General features: G+C 40.4%; 1 protein-coding gene across 1 annotated transcript; it reads right to left on the minus strand.

Moving 5' to 3' along the window:
• Positions 1 to 8,512: 8,512 nt before the first annotated feature.
• Positions 8,513 to 23,865, minus strand: LOC149322197 (5-hydroxytryptamine receptor 3A-like). Its single transcript, XM_089524448.1, has 9 exons — positions 23,794 to 23,865; positions 22,248 to 22,292; positions 22,023 to 22,132; positions 20,740 to 20,909; positions 19,314 to 19,483; positions 15,647 to 15,857; positions 12,622 to 12,807; positions 10,114 to 10,369; positions 8,513 to 8,903 (listed from the first exon to the last, which is right to left on the minus strand). Exons 1-9 carry the CDS (start codon positions 23,863 to 23,865, stop codon positions 8,765 to 8,767), a joined length of 1,359 nt encoding a protein of 452 aa, XP_089380574.1. The 3' UTR covers positions 8,513 to 8,764.
• Between the last annotated feature and the right edge of the window lie 3,163 nt (positions 23,866 to 27,028).

Raw genomic sequence — 27,028 nt, forward strand, 5'->3', positions numbered from 1 at the left:
TATGCTGATTGGCCTAAGGATGAGATCATGCCCTTAAGACATTTGCTTCTTTTTCCTCTTGATATTATAATTAATAAAAAAAGTAGCTGCTCATTAGGGTCCATTACTGCTAACTCTTCTTTCAGTTTTTCTCCCTGGGCAATCTTGAGTGCACTATTGCACTATTTGCAAATGTTGTTAAACTGCAATTATTATTACAGGGCAATATTACACTTCTGGTTGTTTGACAATATAATGCACTTGACTTGGGAAAATGCACAATGGTGGGAAGATACACTGGGAATTAGAAAGGAATTGCTGGAATACTGACAGGAATGTATACAAGAAATAAAACTGTTGTTTTAAGAGTTAAACACAATGTGAAAAATACATAGAAGATTAATGATAATTCATCTAAAAAGATGAATCAACAGAAAGCAAGATTAGTAACAACAAAGAAATGGAGGAGGGACATATTAACTGGTCACAGAACGCAAAATGTTAGAAAATAAATGTGTTGTGTAATAGGATGCAAAATGTATGTACCCATGGTAAGTTTATTTCAATTAAAAAAAAGGGTGTGACCAAAATAGGGAATCAGGATACGTTTCTGCATCCACACTGCAGAAATAACCCAGTTTGACAGTGCTTAACAGCCATGGCTCAGTACTAAAGAATTCTGGGATTTATTGTTTTGTGAGGCATTTAGCCTTCTCTATCAGAGACCTCTAGTGCCACAACTAACTACAAATCCCAGAATTCCACAGCATTGAGCCATGGCAGTTAAAGTGCATTATTATTTCTACAGTGTGGATGCAGCCAAGATATATATATATATAACAATGTACAATTTACAACAGTATCTACATTATAAAATCTCATAACAAATACATCAAATTTTTAAAAACAAGATAAAAATTACAAACATTAAAAACCACAACAATAACTAGCTTAAAAGTGCTAGTGTAACGGGGAGAGAACATATATCACAACGCCTAGGGGAAAGCCTGTTGGAAGAGGTAGGTCTTCAGCTTCTTCCTGAACAGGTCAAGGGAGGTAACCGAGCAGAGCTCGCCGGGAAGAGAGTTCCAAAGCTGCAGGGTCGAGTTGGAAAACGCCCTCTGTGCAGTCACAGTGTACTTCATATCAGGAACCCTCAACAATTGCTTCCCGGCCGATCTGAGAGCGCGGGGCGGATTATATGGGGAGAGGCGGTCCTCCAAGTACCCTGGGCCCAAGCCATTTAGGGCTTTATAGGTAATAACCAACACCTTTGTATTGGGCTCGGAAGCGAATGGGCAGCCAATGAAGATCTTGCAGAATAGGTGTTATGTGGCTAGTCCTGGAGCACCCAGTGACTAACCTAGCTGCCATATTCTGCACTAATTGAAGCTTCCGGGTTTGGTACAAGGGTTGCCCCATGTAGAGCGCATTACAGAAATCCAACCGAGAGGTTACCAGAGCGTGTACCACCGTTTCAAGGTCCCCCCGGCCCAGGAAGGGTCGCAGCTGGCGTATCAGCCGAAGCTGATAACAAGTGCTCCTGACTGTTGCATCCACCTGAGATGTAAGGTGGAGTGACGAGTCCAGAAGCACCCCCAGACTGCGAACTGAGTTCTTCAGGGGAAGCGTGACCCCATTCAGGACAGGTGGACAAATCTCCATCCCCGGAGATGTCTAAGAGCACTAACAGGGACACGCTACCCCTGTCCATGCCCAGACGGAGATCATCGACCAGGGCGACCATGGCAGTCTCAACTCCATAGCCCGCCCAGAAGCCAGTTTGAAATAGGTCTAGAAAATCTGTATCATCCAAGACTGATTGAAGTTGGAAGGCAACCACCCTCTCGATCACCTTCCCCAAAAAAGGCAGCAGCGAAACAGGCCGATAATTACTTCGAATCAGGGGGTCTAGGGAGGGCTTTTTTAGCAGCAGTTTTACAGTGGCCAATTTCAAGCTGGATGGAAATCGCCCTTCCCTAAAAGATGAATTAATTATGTGGCGTAACATAGTAGTTACGGCCGTCCCCCCCTGAGCTGCTAGCCAAGAGGGACAGGGATCGAGAGAGCACGTCGTCTTCCTAACACTTCGAAGGATCTTGTCCACTTCCTCAGTACTCACAGACTCAAAATGATCCAGTACAATAGAGTCCACGGAGGCTCTGGGGACCTCTACCCTGGATCCTGAAGAAATACTGGCGTCGAGATCAGCTCTTATCCGAGAGATTTTATCCGCGAAGAAGTTGTTAAACCCGTCACAGCAAGCCTTGGATGGTTCCAAAATAGGGTTTAGGGAGGAGGGCAGCTGAGTAAGCTCCCTCACTACCCTGAACAGCTCTGCCGGACGCGACTCCGCGGACGCAATACGTGCAGCATAGAATGAATTCTTTGCTGCACTTATTGCCACTCCGTAGGCCTTCAAATGAGAATCTAGGAGTGCCTTGTCGGCTAAGTGCTGGTGTCTTCGCCAGTAGCTGGTGTCTAGTCGTCGCAGAACCCGCTTCCTTTCCGAGGTCTTCCGTGTACCAGGGCTGTTTTGTAAAGATGACCTTTACTGAAAAATATCTTCAGTTTATTCTGCCGAAAAGACTACATGATCTGAGGGCAGCAGGCAATGTGACAGTAAAACAACAGCAGCAACAACAATTTCCTTTGTGTAAGAAAAAATACAAAAAATACTATTACTATTACTACTACTAATTTATAATAATTTATAATAATAAATATAATAAACAATTATAATAAATAATAATTCGAAGAAATAATAATTTGAAGAACTCATAAAATAACTTATAATAATTTGTATTTATTATTATTATTATTATTATTATTATTATTTCTTAACTGCCTCTCCCCATGTTTTTGCATCAGGAACATTTTGGTGATGTAGAGATAAAACATGCGAATTCAGTCCAAATTTAAGAAGACAAAAAATTGTCTTAGCCACTCTTCATGGAGACTTCTTCAAGAATCTGTTGTTCTCTGCCTACAAAGAGGCCTGTGACCTCACTGGAATGGAGACATACTGGATTGCAAAAGAGGGGTCCCTGTTGAGATGCAAAAGGGCTTTAAATTTCCTGGACTTTGAAAATCTCCCTATTGCCCCATGGACAGAAGGTGGACGAGCCTGCCTGCAAAGATATCCTCCCCATCATAACATCTTTACTAAAGACTGAAACAACATTCAGGTATCTGACATGTCCAATTGTTTTTTCTCCTCCTGTTTGGTTTGTGACATCTTGCCTGATGAAGAAGCCCATGGAGCTTTGAAAGCTTGCAACAAGTTTATTGTGCATTTCGGTTGGCCAAGAAAGGTATCACTGTTTCGTGAGTTTTTAACTGAACTTGCTTCTGAGCAGGATTACACTGTAAACTACGGTTTAAACCACATAGCATTTCGTGAAAAACACTTGCTGTAGCAGAATTTTAAAAAGTTACTTTGCACTAAATCTCCCAGAATCCTATTCCCTGTGTCCATTGGCTATGCTGGCTAGGGGATTCTGGGAGATATAGTTCCCAAAAGTCGATTTCTTAACAGGCTAAGCCTGCTGGAGAGCTAGGCTTCAATAGCCCTACTTACTGAATGTTTCTGAGTGTTCTAGCTCAAAAGGGTAACCTTTCCATCCACTGGGTTTTGTGACTATGAGCTTTCACCACTTCTTGTCACATGAAGTGCATCCTAAAATAATACCGTTGGAAGTGAAGATACATGTTGGTGGACAAATTGTTGTCTGGATAAATATATGCTATTTTATGTGTTTTTTCACTGATGTTATATGTTGTATATAAATTTATGGACTCACCGTAAGTCAACAGACAACTTGAAGACAAACAGACACACACCCTCATATAAGCTCTAAGGCACTAATTTGGTGCTGTGTCATATAGATGCCGTGATGCTGCGCGCTGTGTGGAACAGTGTGTGGCGTCACGATGCCATGGGGGTGAGTTCAGGGTGTGCGTCCTATGGATGCCACACCCCAACTCCATCCCCAGGCCGGCCTTAATGGCCGGTTTGCACAGCCCTTTAATGATAATTTTATAAGCTATTTTGCTGAAAATCTGGATTGTGCTGTTCTCAGTATAGTCAATATTGAGCTAAGAGGGAGCAATAGTTTTGCCTTTGTATAAACTTTAAAGCGGATTCTTGTGTGCCTACAGTTAACTTAACAAGAGACATAACTGTCAAACCATAAACAGAAACTACAGATATAAAGGTAAATACAGGTTGTGGTTGTTGTTAACTGCTCTCAAGTTGACCCTGACTCATGGTGACTCTGTGGATGAGACATCTCCCAGATCCCCTGTGCTCCTCTGCTCTGCTTATGTCCTGCAAATTAAGGCATGTGATCTCCCTGACTTAGTCCATCCATCTGGTGTGTGGTCTTCCTCTCTTTCTACTACCTCTATCATTCATAGTGTTATTCTATTTTCTAATGAATTGTGTCTTCTCATAATGTGACCAAAATACAACAGCCTCATTTTTATCATTTTGGCTTCCAGGAAGAGTTCAGGCTCAATCTGTTCAACAACCCATTTGTTTCTCTTTTTGGCTTTCCGTGGTATTCTCAGCAGTTTTCTCCAGCACATCTCAAATGAGTTTATCCTCTTCCGGTTTGCATTCTTCACAGTCCAGCTTTTACATCTGTACATGATGATGAGGAATACTATAGCTTGGACGATTCTAACTTTAGTGCTCAGTTGTACGTATATCTTTACACTTTAGGATCTTGTCTAGTTCTTTCATGGATGCCCTTCCCATTCCTAGTCTTCTTCTGAATTCCTGACTGCAATCCCCATTCCCATCAATGTTTAATCCTAGGTAGAGGAAGTCTTTAACTATTTCAATTTCTTCATTGTCTAGATTGAATTTTTGTATTTCTTCTGTGGTAATCATTTTGGGTTTTTTATGTTTAGCATTAGGCCTCCCTTTGCACTTTCATCTTTGATCTATCTTAGTAATTGCTCCAAGTCTGTGATGTCTTTCTCTAGTATTATGGAACTTATTAGTTTGCTTCTGGCTGTTGCCAGGCTTGAGATAGCCAGGAACTGGAAAACTGGAAAGTTGAATATTGCAGGATGGTGGATGAGACTCTGGGACTTGTGGTTAATGGAGAAAATGGCAGAAAATAACAACAGAGCAAGAGGCTTACACTCTGGATTGGCCTTCCATAAGATTTGGCACCCATTTATTGAATACATCCAGCAAGATTTAGTCTTTAGACATCCCCCAATTTTAGCTAAATTTTTATGGAAAGATGTCTTTCAGGATCCCTGAATACACCTTTTATCTATAATTTTCAGGGCCTTATCTGGGTTATTGCCTGTATTTATTGTTGTTTTGGTGTACTGTTTGTTGTCATGTTTTGTTTTAGAATGTATTAATAAAATTTAAATTTAAAAAATGTATTATGGAATTATCTGTATATCTTGGATTATTGATGTTCCTTCTCTCCTCTTCCTTCTGAATCTAACCCTGTTCTTCTTATGATATTTTCCGCATACAAATTGAATGGATTGTCTGACCCCTTTGCTGACTGGGAACCATCTGTTTCTCCATATTTTGGTCTAACCATAGCCTTTTGTCCTAAGTACAAATTTCTCATCAGGTCTGTCAGATGTGGTGGCCTTGGGAGACATCTATAGCTTTTTGTTATCTATGTAGTCAAATGCTTTGCTATAGTCTATAAAGCACATGCTTCCCCCACTCCCCCGGAATTCCTTTGTACACTCCATATACAGATATACCTCAGTTATACTGTGTTCTCATGAGAGATGTAACTCTTATTTAGTCATCAGAGTTTGCCCATGTCTGGTACAGAATAAATCTTAATGTCATTCCAAATGCAATTCTTCTGGCCATGTCTAATTTTAGTTCCTCCCTTCTCTTTGCCAGTCTGAGTGACCACAGATGGCCCCAGGGTCAGAAAATTGCATTCTGAATCCACTGCAGTTGTCTGTCCTTGGAGAAGTGGCTGAGATTGGACCCAAATCTCCAGGTTCCCTGGTGGACTTCAAGAGAAAAGGCATGGGTAAAAACACGTCTGCTTGCCCATCTGTACTTCCTGGGCAGCATTGGAGGTCCACTCACTCAGGTAGACCCCAAACCTCATAGAAATATGGAACAGGTTCCCTAATGAAGATTTTGAAGTGTGAGTATTTTGATAATGTTGGAGCCTTGATAATATGGGAATTGTCTACAAGGTAGCCAAGCCTTCCTCTTTCTACTTGGCTTGCTTTAAGAATGTTAAAATCAGTGCGACGTTAAAGGCTTTCATGTCCGGCATCCATAGTTTTTTGTGGGCTTTTTGGGCTATGTGGCCATGTTCTAGAAGAGTCTGTTCCTGAAGTTTCACCAGCATCTGTGGCTGGCATCTTCAGAAGATGCCAGCCACAAATGCTGGCGAAACGTCAGGAACAAATTCTTCTAGAACTCTTATAGAATATGGCTACATAGCCTGAAAAACCCACCAAAAACAATTTTTTTAAACCAGTTTAGTAACTGTCTTCCTCAGTCGCTCAAGGCGATTTCATCCTCATTGTCATCTTGTGTATTCTGTGGATTAGCTGGTAAATGGCAAATTATTATGAGAATAGCAGGGTCAATCACTGCAGAACAGAGAAATAGAATCCCACCCTCTCGTTGTCATTTGATGTAAATTTAAGGTGCATTTGATATTTACACTGAAATAAAGAGGATGTGAAGATATTTTTAAAGCATGTGCTTGTGCCGATTAGAGCACTTTTCAAATTATGTCTGTGCTAGTTGTGGGCACAAGTTACACAGGTACAGTGCTTTACATGTATGATTCATGTGTAGTCCAAGAAATCCTAAGAAGGGCAACACTGGAAAGGGCCAGAAGAGCAAAAGAAATGCAGACTTCAGACATGTGCTTCAGACGAATACTTAGTATATATTTGTTTAAATACACTGTCCAGCTTCATTTCAACAAGAATGTCTTCTTTGTGGTGAACTGTTAACATAAATACATGAAGCATTGGTCTGTATGGATTTGTTGCTGTGTGTGTCTGTGTGTGCTTTCAAATTGTCTGATGATTTTTTGTGACCTAATCAAATTAATAGGACTTCTGTTATTGTTGTGTGACTTCAAGTCATTTCTGACTTATGGCGACCATATTACACATGGCGAAAATGTAGCCTTAGTTCCCTTCCTTGTTATGTCTTTTTCTTGTCTTGCAGATACAATACTTAGATAGCAATCATTGTACAAAAGGTTGGGAACAATCCAGATTTATTTACTCTGTTATTTTTTATGTTGCTAATGCATACATTCATATTGCTTTTAAGTATTTAATATCGTTGAACAGATATTTCAGACAGACTGCTTTCACATATTAATGCAAGGGTGGGCAAAATGCAGCCTCTAGGATGTTGATGGATTGCAGTCCCCATCAGTCCTAACCAGCATAGACGTTGGGAAGGACTGTTGAGAGCTGCAGTGCAATAGCATCCAGAGAGCAGCACTTTGTTCACTGTCACCTGAACTTGTTTCTCTAGGGTTCTCAAATACAATACAGAACACAACTCCTGAGCCATGACTAGTGGTACTTTGAATCACAAGAGACATCAGTTCCCAGCCTTGGGGTACCTAGGGTTGCCATATCCCGCCGGGGGGCGGGACAATGCTGGTTTGGGAGGGGCCAACCCGGTCCCGGTCCGGTTTGGCACCCAAACCGGGACGGCCCCGCCCACCGCGGCCACCTCAGGCCCCGCAGTGGCTCCAAGGCCTTGCTGAGGCCTGGGAAGGCTCTCCGCGGTTGGAGCTCCAGCCGCGGAGACGCTCCCTCCCGGGCCCCAGCGAGGCCTTCGAGGCGGCTCCGCGGTCGGAGCTCCGACCGCGGGGTCCTCCAAGGCCTCCGCAAGGCCAGGGAGGAGGAGGAGGCCGCTTCCCACCGCGGTGATCGCCGCGATGAGGAGCAGCCTCCGCCTCTTTCCCGGCCTGGGAGCCGGCCTAGGCTTCCTCTCAGGCCGGGAGGAGGAGGAAGAAGCCTGGCACCGCGGCGATCGCCGCGATGCCAGGCTTCCCCCCGCCCTTCTCGGCCTGGGAGCCGGCCTAGGCTCCCTCCCAGGCCGGGAGGAGGAGGAGGAGGACAAGGTTTAAAAATCTAGGACTTTTTTTTTTTAATTTCCTAGCCAGGAAATTTTCAAAAAAAATGTCCTACATTTTCAAACCTTGTCCTACATTTGTCCCGGTTTCGAGGTCCTCCATTATGGCAACCCTAGGGGTACCTGATGTGTAGGCCTTGCTTCTGTCAGTAAAAGTGAATACCATGTGATATTTGAACACATACTACTGCATTACTGAACACATTTGAACACAGTTAACATAAAATGAACATATATTGGCACCAAGTGATATAGGGGGGACTTTAAATGATGTGGGATATGTTGACATGTGGCTTTAAAGGTTTTTAGAAGAAAAAAGGACCTTGAATTCAGTAGTATTAATAGAAGTTTATTGACAGCAGAGCAGTTGATACAACCTTTGCTAAAATATCAACATTTCTCAGAATGACTTTTGCATCCATCAGTAAAAGTTGTGAATCATGTTTAGGAACATGAATTTTTCTTTGGTGACTCCTGGGCTTTGAAATGCCCCCCTGTTGAAGTCACATTCCTGCTTGATCATTTAATGAGTCTTTCTTAGTTGTTTTTCTCAGGCTGCTTTGGATTAACTGCAATGGAATTCATGTGTGAGAGTGGAACTGCCTGTATCAGCTATGTGGTGTTTCTTAGAGAACCTTTCTATTCTTGAAATGTGCATCACTTAGTGGAAGGCAGGGCCATCAAACTTCTACAGCTCCACAAAGAAATGACCAGCAGCCACGCTCTGCAGTAATTCAGAGATCTTAAAAGGTGGGCCCTTATGAATCCAGCAACACTATCTTTGCATGCTGGAACACTATAAATGGGAGAATGCATAGGAAATATTATTTGTCATGCATTATTTCTTGCAGTCAGGTAATTGTCTACATGCCTTTAAATTTCAGTATTAGAAGTAGTGCATATACCTCATTATTTCTCCGTGATCATTTGGTGTTGTGAATGTTTGGGTGAAAGACCTCAGCTATGATTTTAATTTAATGCAGGAATTGAATAAGACTTGGCACAAGCACTAGCTGTGGATCCCTTCAGCCCTTTGGTGGTACCTAGGGCCTTACACTAAATTTTATCAGGGCTATGATGCAGTGATAAAGCAAACCCGATGCCTCTGATAAAATTAGTTGTTTGTGGAATATATGTTGTTGTTGTTGTGTTCAAGTTGTTTTTGACTTATGGTGACCCTATCATGGGGGTTTCTTGGCAAGTTTCTTCAGAGGTTTGCCACTGGAATCCTCTGACGCAAGAGAGTGTGGCTTGCCCAAGGTCACCCAGTGGGTTTTTATGCTTAAGCCAGAATCTGAACCCTAGTTTTCCAGAGTCATAGTCCAGTATCAAACCACTATTCGATGCATATACATCTCTCTTTTTAATAAAAAAAATATGTGTGATTTTTTCAGGAAGCCAGAAATAGATTTTCCAGTTTCTGGTTGTTGCATACTTCTGAATTTTGGCTGCATCAATTGACAGAACTGCGTGGTTTGTGTGTGTGCAGGCCATGGAGGCAGAGAATAGCCTTTGCCCCTACACAAGTATTGCACCTTGTTTTTAATAAGAGTTTTTGTGCCAAAGTCAAACCAAACCATTACAAGTATGTAGAAACAAGGCAAATGCGAAAGTCTGCTGTCTGGTTTCCTTCGGCTTACCTGTGATCTAGGAGCCACCATTCTGCCTTCCCACAATGCCCTAAATAAAAAGTATGTTTTGCATGCCACAGTTGGACATTTTGGGGACATTATAGAAAGCTAAAGTGGCAGTTCCTGTCCCAGAGGATGCCCAGACATTAACTTTGCTGAGATTTTAAGTCTGAAAACATGTCACTCAGTGAGGCCTTGAAAAATCAACACTAGGTTTCTCAGCATGCCATCACATGGTCATTAGTGGTCTCATGCAACCAACAGCAGGTAAACTAGCACAATTACACCATATATATGGATTCTTTGGCCTATAAGAATTATGGGGCCTTTGCTCTACATTGTAAAAGCCAATGATCTATACTTTAGTTTGCCCACCTTATAATAATGAAGCCTAAAAATAAGATTGACAAAATCAAACGGGTATAATAAAGCCCCTTCTCCACAAAAAGCACAATGTCATCCTGTGTGGCCTGTTCAGGTACATCCTGGCATTTTTCTAGGGCTAAGTGTTTCTTGATCTGTTGCAGCTCCACATTTAGTTGTTTTAGAAATGCCAGGCTGTCTGCTGCAGCACTGTTTTCTGCCAATGCAAGTGGAGCACTCTGATCATTCTCCTTAGGCATCTCAGATCCTGTATGGAAGAAAATGAGAAGATATAAAGACATTACTGCCCAAGAGAAAATGGAAGGGGGTTTGATTAGATGACCCTGCGGTCTCTTACAACTTTATGATTCTATGATATTAAAAGAATCAATTGCCTGAATCATGGTATTAGTCCTTAAGAACGCAGACCCATTGTATCAGTGGGACTTACCTATGTGTTGACTAACAATTCACCAATTGATTGGTGCTAACCAATAGATGCCAAACTACAGTATGTTAGTCTACTCCTAATGCTTAAGAATAAAGAAATGCATAGTGAAAGAAGAACAGTTGACTGTTTTTGGTTCTCAGTTCTAGTCTGTGATTCTGTTGCAGAAATTTTGAATGCAGTTTGTTATAACACAGTGGATGCAATGACATACATTTCCAGCTGGACAGAAATAGTATGACTCCATGTTCATTACTGCTTACCCCACTTACTGAATTCCAGCCAGGTGGAGTGATAGGGATTTCCCTGCAGAACTCAGCCATAATAAATGATCGACATCCTTTGGAAGACATAGTAAAGTTGCTGCCACATTGCAGAATGAATGCAGTGTGACAGTACTTTAAGTGCCAAAGCTCTATCCTGTTGAATTCAGGGATTTGTAGTTTGTTGTGGCACCAGGACTCTGATAGAGATTAAATATCTCACAGAACTATAAATCCCAGAATTCTGTAGCCTTAAGCCATGACACCATTGAACCATGACAAGCAATGTCAAACTGCATTATTTCTGCAATGACAATGTAGATGCAGCCTTAGCCAAGGAGACTCTCAAGGGCTGCATCTGCACTGCAGAAATAATGCAGTTTGATACTGGTTTAACTGCCATGGCTGAATACTGTACAATCTTGGGATTTGTACTTTGTTGTGGCACCAGAGCTCTGTGGCAGACAAAACTAAATATCTCACCAATCTACAAATCCTAGAATTCCATAGTGTTAAGCCATGGCAATTAAAGCAGTGATAAACTGAAATATTTCTATAGTGCAGATGCTGCCAAGGTCTCTGCCTAAAGGAGCTCATGATCTTTGTGCTTCCCATCCTCATGTAAAATGATTCGAAATTCAGTATTTCAAATTTTCCAATCTATAGTGAATGAAACAGCCCTATTAATCAAAATTTATCTTGATTTACTTCCACCTTCTAAACTGCATTATCACTCAGAAATGACACATTTGATACGGAAATAATTAATGCTATTCTCTTAGGCTAAAATAAAGTTGTTTCCACAACACTAGCTGATATAGTTAAACATAATGGAGTGAAGGCGATGAACAGGTGTTTGAAAACATTATCATACAGGCAGCACTCCTTGGAGAACTGGGATTGGTACCAGCTCTCTCTTGCATGTACAGTTGGAAAAAGACTGTGTTTGTTGCTGTGAAATGCATGAAATACACATAACACTGTCACAGAACCCAGTCAATAAAAAGGGTAAGAAGAACATCTGAATGGATCTATAACTAAAGGGATTAGCTACTATAGACCCACAAAATGACCTCTGAGATTTCCTAGGTTGCTTCCACACCACAGCACATTACCAGGAAGAGGACTTCCCCTGTGATGAAATTATTCTCAACATGCTTTCAGGAGTGTAAGGCCGCTGCTATGGTTGTATGTATATACAGCAGATAAAACAACTTGGCTACCACTGCCTCATTTTGTCCCTTGTTTTTTTCTGCCAATGAAATGAAGAGTAGAGGGAACTCTCCAGGAATTTGGAGAGAGGTGTATGTTTCTTGATGCAGAGGAATGGAAGGCTAATGCACTCATAATGGACACTCTTTTGCTTGTTAATGAATGTAAAATTCAAAACAGTGGTGACAGGAGCAAATAAATTAAAGGTGAGTCTAAACTGCACAGTTATATCAGTCCGTCATGACTCCATCCCACAGAAGCTTAGCATTTGTAGGTTAGTGTGAGACTTCTCTGCTAGAGAGATATAGTGCTGTAGTATCAAGGGAATCACAGGATTCCATGGGAAGGAGCTATGGCAATTAAACCAGTACCAAACTGCTATAATTCTTCAGTGTGGACTCATCCTAAATCTCTCTCAGTTTAGAGAAAGGATACTTTAGCATTTTGCCTCAGAGGAGAAGTTGGAACAACAGCACTATAGTGCCCTATACATCATGTTAAGAGATCTTATTCCTCTTCCCCAGCTTCTCAGAACCTGTTTTTCTCTGCCAATTATTATTATTATTATTATTATTATTATTAGCCAATGTTATTTACCTGTTGGCGAATGCTTACCCAGGTACATCACAGGTTCCTCGGATTCTTTTTTCTCCTTTCTCTTAAATCTATTTACAAATGCAGCCAAGGGTACGAGATTTGCTTTCTTTTCCCTGAGATACAGCACGAAGGCATTCTCCATGATACCAAGGATCATAAACATGAACATGCCAGTGAAAAACATTGCTACATCAAAGAAGAAACAGGAGTGGTGAACATGGATCCTTGAAGGCTTTTCTTAAAAGTCTGATTTCATGAACAGAGCTACACAAATTATTTGATGTGATGATCACATATTATGAGTAACTGTGTGAGGAGGCTGGGTAGGAGCAGATATTGGAAGAGGCAAGAACCTTTGCTTTGCTTTTGTTTGTAGAGAGAATGGGGCTGGCATAATTGGGTGGCCTGGCATCTAGAAGAGATTTGGTAGTGAACCAGAGCTGACTAGACTGGCAGCTGAATTTTTCTTCATAATGATGACAATGTTCTCTGCTAGGGTTCATAGCTCATAAGCATCCAAGGCCCAAAGAGAGCCAAAACCAGACACCTAGATGATTATGATGATGATGATGATTGTGTGGGTCCCAGTGATCTTAGAAGAATTATGTCACAGGACAAGGTTTGGTAATTAAATATTACATTAAGTCTGAATTAAGTGATATAAACAACTCCATTCATATAAAAACACAAAAAGTCTAACACATGAGAAAATACTTATTTGGTTGAAGATTAAATTTCCCAAGTTCCACAATGAACTCAAAAACTGAATTTTTTCAACTCCGTTTTATAAACTTTTGTTGCCGCTGCTTTTTAACAGGACATGAGCTGCTCTGCAACCAAATAAGCCTTTTCCAAGCAAAAAGAAAGTCTTTCAAACTCTGTTTTTAATTGTTCTATGTCCCTAGTGCTCATGTGGCCAATAAGGGGAGCAGGCTCTGCCTGCATTGAAATACCTCAATACCATCTTAACTGACAACATTTCAGACAAGGATGTAGACCTCAAACTCTATTGTCACCATTTCTCTCCCGTATGACTTTCTCCTGTATGACCATTTTTCTCCTGTATGACTGTATTACTTTTGCACTTTGCACTCATTTTGCAGCACTTGAAGTAAGCTGAGGACAAAGGGAGGAAATGGTAGAAGGACAGAGAAGGTGGGACACTATAAAAACAGAATAAAAAGTAGAACAACACAGGATTTATCAGGAGAGACGGAGGACATGATTTTGGAGGGATCCAGGAAGGTTGAAGGGATGGTAGACTCTGGGAAATATCAGGTATCAAGCTTTATGTGACTTGAAATGTTTTCCATTAGCACAAGGACATAATTAGAATTAATCCAATTTGTTTAGCAATCTCCCCCGTAACACATACACACATATATATGGTTTTAAAGCTCTCTTTTACTAGCATATTTAACACAGTTGCCAAGCAGATCCCTGCTGTTATTTTTGGAGGGGGTCTCAAATCCTTTTACTATCGCAAAGTAGCAGTAGATATTAAAGAGCTAAAGATACTGTTCCAGCTAGCCCTTTAGTGTTGAGAAGAGGGAAGGAGAAGGAAAATAAGGGTGTATGTACACCACAGAATTAAAAGTGTTTGACACCACGTTAATTTCTATGTATCTATCCTACAGAATCGTGGGATTCGCAGTTTGGCGAGGTATTCATTCTGGTCTATCAGAGAGCTCTGGTCCCTCACCAAACTACAAATTGTAGGATTCTGTAGGACAAAGTCATGGCAGTTAAAGTGGTGTCCAACTCCTTTAATTCTGTAGTGTGGCTACATTCAAAGAAGAACAGAAAGAAGAAAGAGGATGAAGAAAATGAAGCAGGGGAAGGAGGAGGAGGAGGGGAAGAAAAGTTGTTGTTAGCATATCTATATTCCTGGGGAGAAGAAGGTGAGGAGAGTTGTTGTTGTCTCTGATGATGCCAGCCCCAGATGCCGGCGAAATGTCAGGAATAAACTCTTCTAGAACATAGCCACATAGCCCGAAAAACCCACAAAAAACTATGGATGCTGGCCATGAAAGCCTTCGACTTCACAGAGTTGTTGTTGTTAGCATATGTATTGTTAGCTTGGGTCTAGGTTAAGTGGAGGACTGTCATCTCCCAGTAGGAGCCCATTAGTGCTTTAAGATCATCTGGAGAGATCCTCCTCCTTTCTGTCCTTCTACCTTCTCAGGCTCATGTGGTGGGAACAAGGAGAGAACCTTCTCAGTGGCTGCTCCCAGACTTTGGAACTCCTTCCCCAGAGAGGCCAGGGTGGCCTCATCCTAACTATCTTTCTGGTTAAAACATTTTTGTGCCGCCAGGCCTTTACAAATGGTTGTGGTTGGGCTCTTAATGCTGTGTGATGCTGGTTTTGAAGTTGTTTAAGAGCCTGTATATAATTTTATATTTATTGTTTTAATGTGTTTTAGTATTTTCAATTGTTTTACTATGTACTGTTTTTAAGTACTTTTATATTTTTAATTGTATATTATTCTTTTAATGAGAGATGTGTTTTAATACTCTTTTAATTCTGTTTTAATGTTCACTTTTGTATGTTTTCAACTGTATTTTTCCTTGAATCTGTAAGCCACCTCATGGAGAAAAAAAGGGATATAAGTAAATATAATAATCATCATTGTCCATATTCCTGGGAAGAATATAGATACAGATTTCTGGAAAGAAGATGATAGGAGGAGGGGGGGGTGAGGAAGGAAGGAAGGGAGGGAGGGAGGGAGGGAGGGAGGAAGGAAGCAAGGAAGCAAGGAAGGATTACAACTCACTGGTTATTTGAAATGGGGTACTGCCAAGCTCTACTAGTTTGTACAGCAGTTAGCCACCTTTATATTATATTACACATTTTTATAATAGGCACAAATTAATGAGGCACAAATAATGTCCCCATCAAAAAATGAGTTGCCGACCAAGGCTCTACTCGTTTAACCATGGTGTGCACTGGACCCATGAAAATAAATCCAAATTTGACAGGCCCTAACTGTTCAGACTGTCATTGCTGAAGAATTCACCCAGTTACCTATCACTGGTGGTTCATCTGATGTTGATGGTAGCATATCATTAAGAATCAGGGACAAAAATGAGACTTCTAGGATCAGGGTTATTTTGAAAGCAATCTTTTCTCCTGGAGTGGCAAAGGCATAAGAAATTGCCATGTCCACTAAGAAGAGAACAAACGTTGGCACGATCAGCACTAACACATACAGAATGGATCTCCTTGACATAGTAATCTGTCCAAAAAGACAAGGAGAAAGATATAAAAATATCAAAGTTTACAATCGAGAACATAGCATTTTCAATACTAATATAAGGAGTGCTGAAAATTTCTCAGCCTGACCCACTTCCCAAAATCTGAGCACAATTTTGTCACTGTAGCTTGAAAGAGTGTTATTTTGAATTGTAAACTGTCAATCTGCAGGATTGTATCTCTAATTTCTGATTATTTCCCCCCCAGATAATTGATAGACTCATGTCAACAAAAAGTGTGGAACTTTCAAGTGCTGAACTCCTGGCTGTTATGAAGTTCCTGTTCCTGAAGAAGAAAACTCAAAATGAAATCCACGAGTATATGATGCAAATATTAAGTGACAAGTGCTCATTATCCTCAAGTGTGAAGAAGTGGTGTGCCAAATTTCAGCACGGGGATTTTGAGACTGAAGATGCAACAAGATCTGGGAGGTCTTTAACAGTGTCAACTCATGAAATTGTTGAGCGTGTTCATGACCTGATTTTGGAAGATTGGTGAATCTCAGCTAAAACAATTACTGAGACACTAGTGGTATCCCAGGAATTCACTGAGTTTATAATTCATGAGCAGTTGGCTATGCAGAAGTTGTCAGCCAAGTGGTCACTGAAATGTTTGAATGCTGACCAGAAACTAAATCAAGTGGATACCTCGAAGTTGTTTTTGCAGTATTTTGAGTCATCTAGTGATAATTTTTTGGAAGGACATGTCACTGTTGATGAAGCATGGTTACATCACTGTGATCTGGAGACCAAACAACAGTCCTTGCAGTAGTGACACTATGCTTCTCCACAGCAGAAGAAATTCAAGACTCAAAGGTCAGTAAGAAGGGTTGTGTCACAGTCTCTTGGAATAAGGAAGGTATTTTGATGACTGGCTATCTTCAGAAGGGCAAAACAGTTAATGCAGAATACTACTCTAAGGGGCTGTACAGACCGCCCCTTTTAGCGCCAGATCAGGGCTGCAGCAACTGCATACCTTGGCCCTAATCTCACCTTTCCACAGTGCAAAAAGGAGCCACAAAAAGCAGCTCCTTTCTGCGCTGTGGAAAGGGCACCATAGCTGGGGTGACAGCTTTTCTGCACTTCTTTGGTTCTGCATCATGTAAACACAGCACCAGAGGAGCACCGTGACACTGCCTGCTATGTGATGCAGTGCTTGGTGTCACACCAGCCTGGGGGAAGAGTTGGGGCATGTATCATGTAGACGCCACACCCAGACTCCACCCCCAGGGTAGCCAAAGATGCCAGTCTGTACAGCCCCTAACTTACTGTGCCAATTAAAAGAGGCACTGAAGGAAAATTTTTGAGAGGGTTAAATTTTCGAATGATTCCAAGGTGATAGCAGCAGCAGAGCAGTATTTCAGTGACCAGACAGCAAACATTTTTTGAAAGGGTAAAAGAAACTTGAGAAATGATGTGCCAAGAGCATTGAACTTTGGGGGTGAATATGTGGAACAGCATGTAGGTTTCTTGGCTCTAGGTCATTCTCTGCTGGGTCAGGATGAGAACCCTTGAACACCCCTTCATACTACTATATATAATAATATATAATAATTATTTATTTCTATTCCGCTTTTGTCTTGCAAAATCAAAGCGGATTACAACAAAAGCATTAGATACAAAGTATACTCCCCACCAAGTAAAACTTAACAGACATAATAATAATAATAATAATAATAATAATAATAAAGCAGAATAAGTATAGAAAATACAGTGCACATACTACTACTACTAACACTAACAACACCAAAAATCTCTCTATAATTAGGTCTCATTCTTAGCAACTTAAGGATGAGTGAGACAACCTAAATATTTTATGTCTTCTGCCTAAATATTTAATTATTCTCATTACAATGACTCATATTCTGGGAAACACTGGAGTTACTGGCAGGCCCTGAGTTGAGATCCAAAGGGCTGCTGAACTAGCCCTGGAAATGAGGATGGAGAGGAATTGTTATTCTAGCCCAGGGAGTAGTGACTGAGAATAAGGCAGATTTCTTTGCCATTAATAGCCTGGATGGCAATTAAAACAAACAAACACACAAACAGCCAGGACTTTTCTTACTACTGTATTGCTTACTTATATTAGTACAAAATATAACTTTTAAACATTAGACTGCCATGATGCATCTCTATAAGGCAGAGAAGACCTGTCAAGTTACAATCAACTCAAATCTGAATTATAAGTAGAAAATATTTTTTGCAGTGTATGCAGAAGGGCTGACCCAAGGAATTTTGCTGCCTGAGTAAAATATGTAAAATATCTGGAAAGTTTGAAGATTTATTGGGGGAAACTGGTTTTTTTGGGGTGTGTGTGTGGGGAGGGAAGAGGCAGCATGTTTTGGTCAGGAAATATTTACCCTTTGCACTTTAGAAATCACTTTATATGAGAAGTCTTCAACCTCAGCCTACTGCATGGTAGGAAGATGGGAAATGAAGCAAGGAAAGGGTCTTATCTTCACCACTTCCAGAGGCAGCTGAGTCCACCAGCCATGGGTTTCTCATTTTGGGAAGAGAAAGGAAAGGGATTTCTCTTCACTTTGGAGTGAGGGGCTGGTGTGGCGGAGAAGAGAGGTAAAGGGAGCACAAGGTGTGGAGGAATAGGCAGATTGACATGGAAGGGCTTGATCTGGCTGAAGTGTCATGGAGCAAAATGGGAAAGGGAATGACTAGCTGGGGCTGTTGGCAGGAAAGGAACCTGTAGCATATATTTGGGTGGTGCTGGTGGTTAACATGCTCACAGTTTTTCCACTTTTGCATGGGTCCTGCACCCATAATCCCCACAAATGTGAAGGCCGACTGTATATTAAAAACACAGTTTATCAGATAGTAATTACTATTTGGATTTACTTTTTTGATTACAAATAGAGCTACAAAGTTCTGAAGTGTAAGAAACAATTGAACTATAAGGAATCTCTTTAGTTTTGCCGGTTTTTAAAGAGCAGGGGAAAAGAAACAAAAGAGAACAAGCCATTGACATCAGTAAAACAAAGAAAAATTATTTCTTCAAAATGCTGTACCAGCATACCTAGAAAAAAAAACTATTAAAAACTTGTCTTTATAAAAGCAGTTTAAAATCTATAGATATTAAACTTGACACAATATGTTTACGAGAATATATATTTTCTTTTTTATTTTTATGTCTCCTGCCTAAGAAATATATTTATCACTGGTCCTTGTCTAAGAAAATTATATGAAATTCTTGGGATCACCATAAGTCGACAGGCAATTTTAAGGCTGCCTCAGACTGTGGTGGAGTCTCCTTTGGAGATTTTTAAACATAGGCTTGACAGCCATCTGTCGGGGGGTGTGTGTGTGTGTGTGTGTGTGCTTTGATTGTCAGTTCCTGCATGGCAGGGGGTTAGACTGGATGACCCTTGTGGTCTCTTTCAACACTATAATTCCATGATTGATTCTAAGGCACATACATACATACACACCTCATAAATGACTGCAGTGACGTTTAATGCACCACTATATGTCATCATTTGCTCAATGATCCTTAGTTCCTCAAATTTCCATTCCCCATTGGTCAAATAATTTTTGTGACTTTCTTGATTTGCCATCTTGGAAGTTTTAGAACTCTTCAATAGTAGTTGGTCATCTAGATCTAACAGAAGACAAATGACACAGAGATGCCTCTTCAAAATAATGCAGAAATACAGACAGAATGTTCGCCTCTTCAAGACAATATGGTCAAAGTGTGCTTCTATCCAGATGACTCTCTTAATTGCAATCAAAAGGCACTCTGCAGCTATTTTTTTTTCTTAGTGGATTTTATCTGGCAAGAAACAAAGCAAAACAAAAGAAACGGCAGGGACAAATAGGAAACCAGCCAACCAAATGTCTGTGTCCCTCAAAAACTTCCAGGAATGAAACAGGCAATGAGTCTGCACAGTCAGTATCTTATGTTGGCAGAGGTACACCCAGTTATATCACCATAAGTACATTGGGGACACTGACAAAGGAGGTACCCAGTACCTTGGCACAACTCCATTACTACTCAGAGCCATTCATTAACTGCAGGGCTATGCCTGGGCTCTATTGAGTTGCCACTGCACAGCTGAAGCGGAAACACCAAACTTTGCCCTTGGGGCAGGGGGAAGCTTTCTTCTTCACTCCTAGCTGTGCACTGATGAAGCTGGATAGTTTCCAGGTTCACCGCCATGGCCAGTCTATGACCAGAGAGGCAGAGCTGTGCCTGAGAGCTGTCTGCCTACCATTGCACAGCTGGGGAAGAAGTAACAGCCTTCACCTCTTGGGACCATTTTATGTATATTTTATGCTTCACAAATAGGATCTTGGCTGTTCCCTGCAAATAAAAATCCACATTCATAAGCCCATAACAAGCATGCATTCTGTAGTGCTGGCCTGAAATGCATATTGTTCGATCTTATACTATGGCATATGTTTGTTTAGCATGCAAATAAAACCATAATATGGGATCACACTGAATGGCGATTGTGAATGCAGGCCAAAAAGACCTCCATGAGAACAACCCATGGGTTCCTTTCTGGAATAAAAGTGATATAAAAATGAAATAAATAAATCAAATAAATACTGGCTCAATATTTGAGGACATCAAAGACACTGAATTGGGAGTGGGGAGCAGGACAGACCAGATATACAAGAAAGAATGCAGTGATGAAAGATATATGATGAATAAAACAGGGAATGGTGGCTGTAGTAGGAAAGAGTATTAGTGACTGTAAGCATAGGTGGAAAAGAGGTGAAGTTCAGAAATGAAACAGGATTTGAATACACAGAGTATAGACTGGGGGTGTGCATTGAAAAGTACATGCATGACAGGAGGAAGCCAAAAATCACAACAGTTCAGAGAAATATAACTGTGCTTAGCTGGGTTACCTTGATATACTGAAGCTGTCACTGTTAAGTTGCATTTTTGTTGGTCAAAAGGAAATGCATGGACATCTAGGTTGCAGGAGGAAGTAAGTCGATACGATTGTAAGAAATAAATGCGACCCGTAGATAAGATGTTAATAAAAGGACTGGGTGTGTACTTGTCATCATCGGCTCTAAAGACATAGCATGATAGTTAAGAAAGGATAGTACTTCCCAAATAATGGGCCACATAAATTTAGCTTCCATGTGGAAAACATTTTCATCAGTGTAACTACCATTGAAGGTATGAACATGAGTACAGGATGGCTTCATGGATAATGATGTAGTAATATACTGTATTGTATACTTGAAAAGCAGCATAAAAATACACGTAGTCTATACAGTGTAAACACTTTCAGATATTTTTCGCAGAGACCTTGGGATGGAATCTGTTATGCTTGATTTCTAGGAATGGGCTTTTCAAGATGGGGTAAACGTGTCATGAGATCACAGTATTTGGTTCTTAGCTTTTAAAAACTATTCAAACAACATTTCTGTTTTCTTACACTATTTTCTGGCAATTCCCAGCATCTGCTGTAACATTTTATTCCCATTCTTGAACCGGTTTCTTTTTCATTCCAAGACATATCGAACAGAGGGGGGGGGGCTTCTTCTCTTCTCTAGTCTATCTATCTATCTATCTATCTATCTATCTATCTATCTATCTATCTATCTATCTATCTTTTTTTTTTTAGAGTTATAGTGCATGAGTGAAATGCCACTTTTGCAAGATCACCTCCACATTCCTCATACTCACTTTTTATATGAATTGAAGCATTGCAGGAGACTGTCTACAGCATGTCTGTGTATATTGAGAAGAGCATGCTCAGAGAAAACAAACACAATAATAACTCCATTACCTTTAACCACTATTGCTCTAGAGAATATAAATTAAAAATTAAAATGAAATTAATAAGGCCATGGGAGAGAAAAAGGATACTGTGTGCGGATTGTAACAATCTGGAAAGATATTGGGGGATTTGAGGATTTGGGCACACCTGCATCTAAGGTCAAATTGCACATCACAAGCCTAAATAAACTTAAATGTGCCATCTTTTTATTGAAGTCAGGAGAATATTAGGATGCAGAAGCAACAAGAAGCTCCATTAAATGGTATGATATAAATTGACACAAAGTTTGGATGAGCCTGTCCATACATAGTGCTGAATCTGGCACAGCAATCAGCTGAACTTGCTTTCAAAATGCAGTCTGAAGGCACCATTAAAATATAGTAAAAACTGACTCACCGTTCATCAATGAAAATATCAGGGACCCAAAGAAGTTTTGCTGGAAGAGCGATACTGGAAATGTTACAGAGGTCCAAAGGATTCCAGGAGAGGAACTCATTTGTCCAGATCTAGCAGGGCAGGGGGTGGGAAAGAGTCAAAGATTAGTTGTTTTTTTAATCATAGCCTGCGTTTCCCTGGAATGATGGTTCTGTTTGCATTTACAAGACAGAAAAATAATCTTACCACATATAACCAGAAATAGAATGTGACCACCTGCAATTTTTCTTTCTGTAAATAAAAAAAAAGGGAAATATTATTGGGAAAAAACCCGCGCTCTCCGCTCCTCTGGGAGGAATTTGCTGCAGCCTTCAAAATCTAGACTTGCGGCATTCTCTGTTGTCGCCCCTAAGCTCTGGAATGACCTGCCGGATGAGATCCGTCAGTTGACATCTTTAGACAGCTTTAAAAAAGCTATCAAGACGGATCTCTTCCGGCAGGCCTTTCCAGATAAATTTTTTTCCCGGCCAGGCTCCCGGGCTCCCCGATTTCCCTTATTCCTCTCATGGCCCCATCCCCTGATGGTGAGGATTACTGAGGGTTTTGGGGTTTAGTTTATGATAGTATAATTATACATTGTTATAGTCCCATTTTAATACATTTAAGTGTTTAATATTTTTTAAGGGGGTGAAGGGAGTATAAATATTTATGTATATTTTATTCTGTAAATTTTTATGTTGTTCACCGCTCAGATTGGCTTTGCCACCGGGCGGTATAGAAATAAATATTATTACTATTATTATTATTATTATTTACACCTCCTTTCTTGAAAAATCAAGGGACAGGCTGGATTCAACAGTAGATTTCTACTGGCAGAAAAACAGATTGTGGAAGGTTCCTGGGCCGGCCAACTGGAAAAGGCATGATTCTCCCTCCCTACTGAAGGTTTCCTTTTGCAACCCTGAAATTGGCTCTTGAGAGCCGAGAAAGCACTCCAGAGCTGCTTTCAGGTAACTTGGCAGGCTGCTAGTGTGGGTGAGTGAGTGGAGGAAAAAGTTTTACAAGTTCATATGCTGGAGGATTGGACTTCATTCGTAGGCAGAGCTAGGCTGTACTCAGACATGATTCCAATTGTCTCCAGTGGAGATTCCTCCTGGGCTGTGGGGGATAGGACTGCATTTGGAAAAGCAAACTTGCTTTTCCTTGGTGAATTTTCTAGCTTAATCTATATACTCATGTATAAGTCTAGAAATTTTAGTTAAAAAATTGACCTCCCAAAAGCCAACTTATCTATGTGCCAATCTAAGTACTGCACTTTGACACATAAAAAAAGAAACCATTCCCTGGTGAAAGGCAAGAAATCAGTTCTGGGAGCACTGATCCCCTTCTACTCTCATCCATCAAGCCTTTAGCGCACGCACAAACTGTTATCTGCTGGAATTTTGTAAGTTCTTTGGCATTATTTTCCTTTGCTTCATGCTTTAGATCCTTTGTTATATAACCTGAAATTTTACCCTCAACATATACATGGGTCATATCAAAATCTATAATTTTGGCCCCAAAACTTGCACTTGACTTATACATAATGTCGATTTATAGTTGAGTATATATGGTAACTTTCATAAAGCTGTTTCTTCCACTGCAAGAAGAAATAAAAGCCTGAAGTTTTATGTTCTTTTTTAAAAAAGAGCTCTTTGTTCCTAAGGTTGCTTTGACCCCTACTCCTTCACCCACATATCTGGACTAGTCATGCGAAGGGAAAGCAAAGATATTATGAATACTTCTTTCTTACCACTGAAAGGATGGACACCAAGGTGAAGTCTAGGCCCACTTCAAAGGGGGCTTTCCAGTTCTTCTTGGGCATGGTGTATAAGAGGAGTTCTTTATTAGAAGTGATATTTAGATACTCAACCACATCATGGTAACTACAGACCTGTTTCAGAGTGGCTTCTAGTAGGGACAAAAATTAGAAGAAATGTATTGGTATGGGAAAATCCAAAGTCTTTGTTCTAGACTGAACAGACAGCCCTTGGTCTTCCTCATCTCATACTTTGTGGTTCAATGTAACAGCCAATGGATAGCAAACTGCTTTTCCCCCTCTTTAGACCATTAATCCACCAAGCCGGTTGCCCCATGCCACAGCTGTCAGATCTTCGCATTCCTGTAGGGTATATAAGAGGAGAACAAATGGTCTTACCTGGCACCCAAAAGATGAGAAGGCTAATTATGATCTCTCTCCACATTCTTCTGTGTTCTCAGATATTAAAAAAGCATATAAGAGTAAACCCAAGGAACTGCTAGGTTGCTTTATACGCTGAGGTATGGAACAGCAGTGTCTCAACATTACATTTCTCTCTTAGCTGTGAGATGATGCATTTCATATTTATAGCTATTAATTTTGCTTCTAGGCATTTGCTCATAATTAGCTCTTCATCAGCATCTTTCTCTTTATGCTGATTGGCCTAAGGATGAAATCATGCCCTTAAGACATTTGCTTCCTTTTCCTCTTGATATTATAATTAATAAAAAGTAGCTGCTCATTAGGGTCCATTACTGCTAACTCTTCTTTGAGTGTTGCTCCCTAGGCAATCTTGAGTGCACTACTGCACTCTTTGCAAATGTTATTAAACTGCAATTATTATTACATTTACAGGGAAATATTATACTTCTGGCTGTCTAACAATATGATGCACTTGAATTGAGAAAATGCACAATGGGACTTGTGGATAGAGCCATACTTAGGACCGGCCCACCCATGAGACAGAGTGAATACTCTGCCTCAGGTAGTCTGGCTGCATTCCATTTCCTCAAATTTGGGCATCTAATTTGTTTATTATGCTCGTTATTCTAATAGTACACATTATGCAACTCCAATACATTAATTGTTGCATTTGTTTCTTCCACTGTGTTTCAATATTTGTAATTTTTAAAGAAAGTACCAATGATCTGATAGTACCAGGTAGGATAGTGCCTAAAGTACTGGACTTGGAATAGGGAGATCCAAATTCAAATCTCTGGTTGGTCATGCAATTTACCATGTAGCCTTGGGCCATTTGCCAAGACTACTTTTCAGAGTTGTTGTGGGAGTTATTAGGGAGAGCAGAACCCTATGAAAAGTGGACATGTACATTCATAGTGCAGTACCAATAAAACATCAACAATACTGTATAGATTGAGTCTCCCTTATCTTGGGACTAGAAGTATTTGTTGGATTTTTATTTTGAAATACCTGTATTTGCAGATGTGTAAATCTTGCAGATGGAACCCAAGTCTAAACACAGAATTCATTTATGTTTCATATACACCTTATATACATAGCCTAAAGTTAATTTTATATAATATTTTTAATAATATTGTGCATGAAAAAGAGTTTGCATATTAAACCATCAGAAAGAAAAGGTGTCAGTATCTCAGCCATCCATGGAAAAATGTTGGTTTTTGGAATATTTTGAATGTTGGAATTCCTTACAACAGAATTCACAACCTGTATAAACTTTGTAGAGAGATCTTGAGACTAACTAAAGAAAGAAGTTGGCAGCATGAGCTTTCATAGACTTATGTCTACTTCCTCAGATGCATTTCGGTCAATGCATCAACCAAATGTATGTGGCGAAGAAGACTTAAGTCAATGAAAGCTTATGCTGCCAACTTCTTTCCTTAGTCTCAAAGGTGCTACAAGATCTGTCTACATAGTGATTCTACTGACTAACACGGCTATATTTTTAAATTCTACCACTGTATAAACTTTGTCATGCACAGGCACCTCCAGTGGTATTCTTATGGGATCATTTAATTTTTTTTACCATCATTTTAAAAAAAAATAATTTCAAAGTACTACAGATCCATGGAAATAGCACAGGAATCCCCTGAGTGGCTGCCATCTGATTCACAGGGAAAGCTGCAGAGTAAGGACAAACAGCAGTAATTAAAGGGTGGAAACACGGTGTGATTTCCTGCAGAGATCAAAGCAAATATTTTGTTATAGCTAGAAAACAGTCTAGTTTAGCTTTCTTTAAACTATTTGACTTTTCATCATAATTTACATGCTAATTGGTCCATCTGTGCTAGGACATCTGTGCTCCCACTCGATTATTGCTTGTTGATGCCAGATCAGCTAATGAAAAATGTTTGCATTTTTTTTACATTTCCATTGCTGCTCACCTCACAAACTATGGGTAAATATACAACAGGGCTCTATCTCATTTCCAGTGTGGATTATTCTAGTTCCAGTTTGGCTACATATATGTTCCTTTTAATCCAAATTAGGCTGCATCTGCACTGCAGAAATTATCTAGTTGGATACTGCTTTAACTGCCATGGCTCCATGCTATGGAATTCTGGGAATTGTAGATTGTTGTGGCACCAGAGCTCTTTGATAGAGCTAAATGGCTAACAAAACTACAATTCGCAAAATTCTATAGCATGGAGCCATGGCAGTTAAAGTGGCGTCAAACCGAAGTATTTCTGCAGTCCGAATGCAGAAAGACGAGGGACATGAGTCTACCATTGTGGAGAGAAGCTGGGTTATGGGGGCATATCCACTGCAGTCCTATGTTGGCTGTTCTGAATTATTTTCATCCACACAGCAGTGGAACTCACAAGAGCTGTGTTTTCTCACCACCATCCTTCCCCCAATGCATATTTGCATTTTGTAGTTGTTAGCTGCTTTCAAGTTGATCTTGACTTTAATGAGACATTTCCAAGCCCCCCCCCCCCCCCCCCCCGTCCTCCCTTCTTGCTCAGGTCCTGCAGACTCAGGCCTATGGTGTCCCTGATTGAGTATCCATCCAGCATGTGGTCCTCCTTTCTTTCTACTACTCTCTACCTTCTCCGGCATCATTGTTTTTTCCAATGATTCATGCCTTCTCGTGATTTGGCCAAAGTATGACAGCTTCAGTTGAGTCATCTTGGCTTCCAGGGAGAGTTCTGGCTTGATCTGTTCAAGGATCCATTTGTTTGTCTTTTTAGCTGTCCATGGTATCCTCAGCACTCTTCTCCAGCATCACATCTCAAATGAATTAATTTTC

This window comes from Sceloporus occidentalis, unplaced genomic scaffold, assembly GCF_023333645.1.
Source record: "Sceloporus occidentalis isolate IW3139 unplaced genomic scaffold, rSceOcc1.0.p SCAF_1, whole genome shotgun sequence".
In the NCBI taxonomy this organism is placed as follows: domain Eukaryota; kingdom Metazoa; phylum Chordata; class Lepidosauria; order Squamata; family Phrynosomatidae; genus Sceloporus; species Sceloporus occidentalis.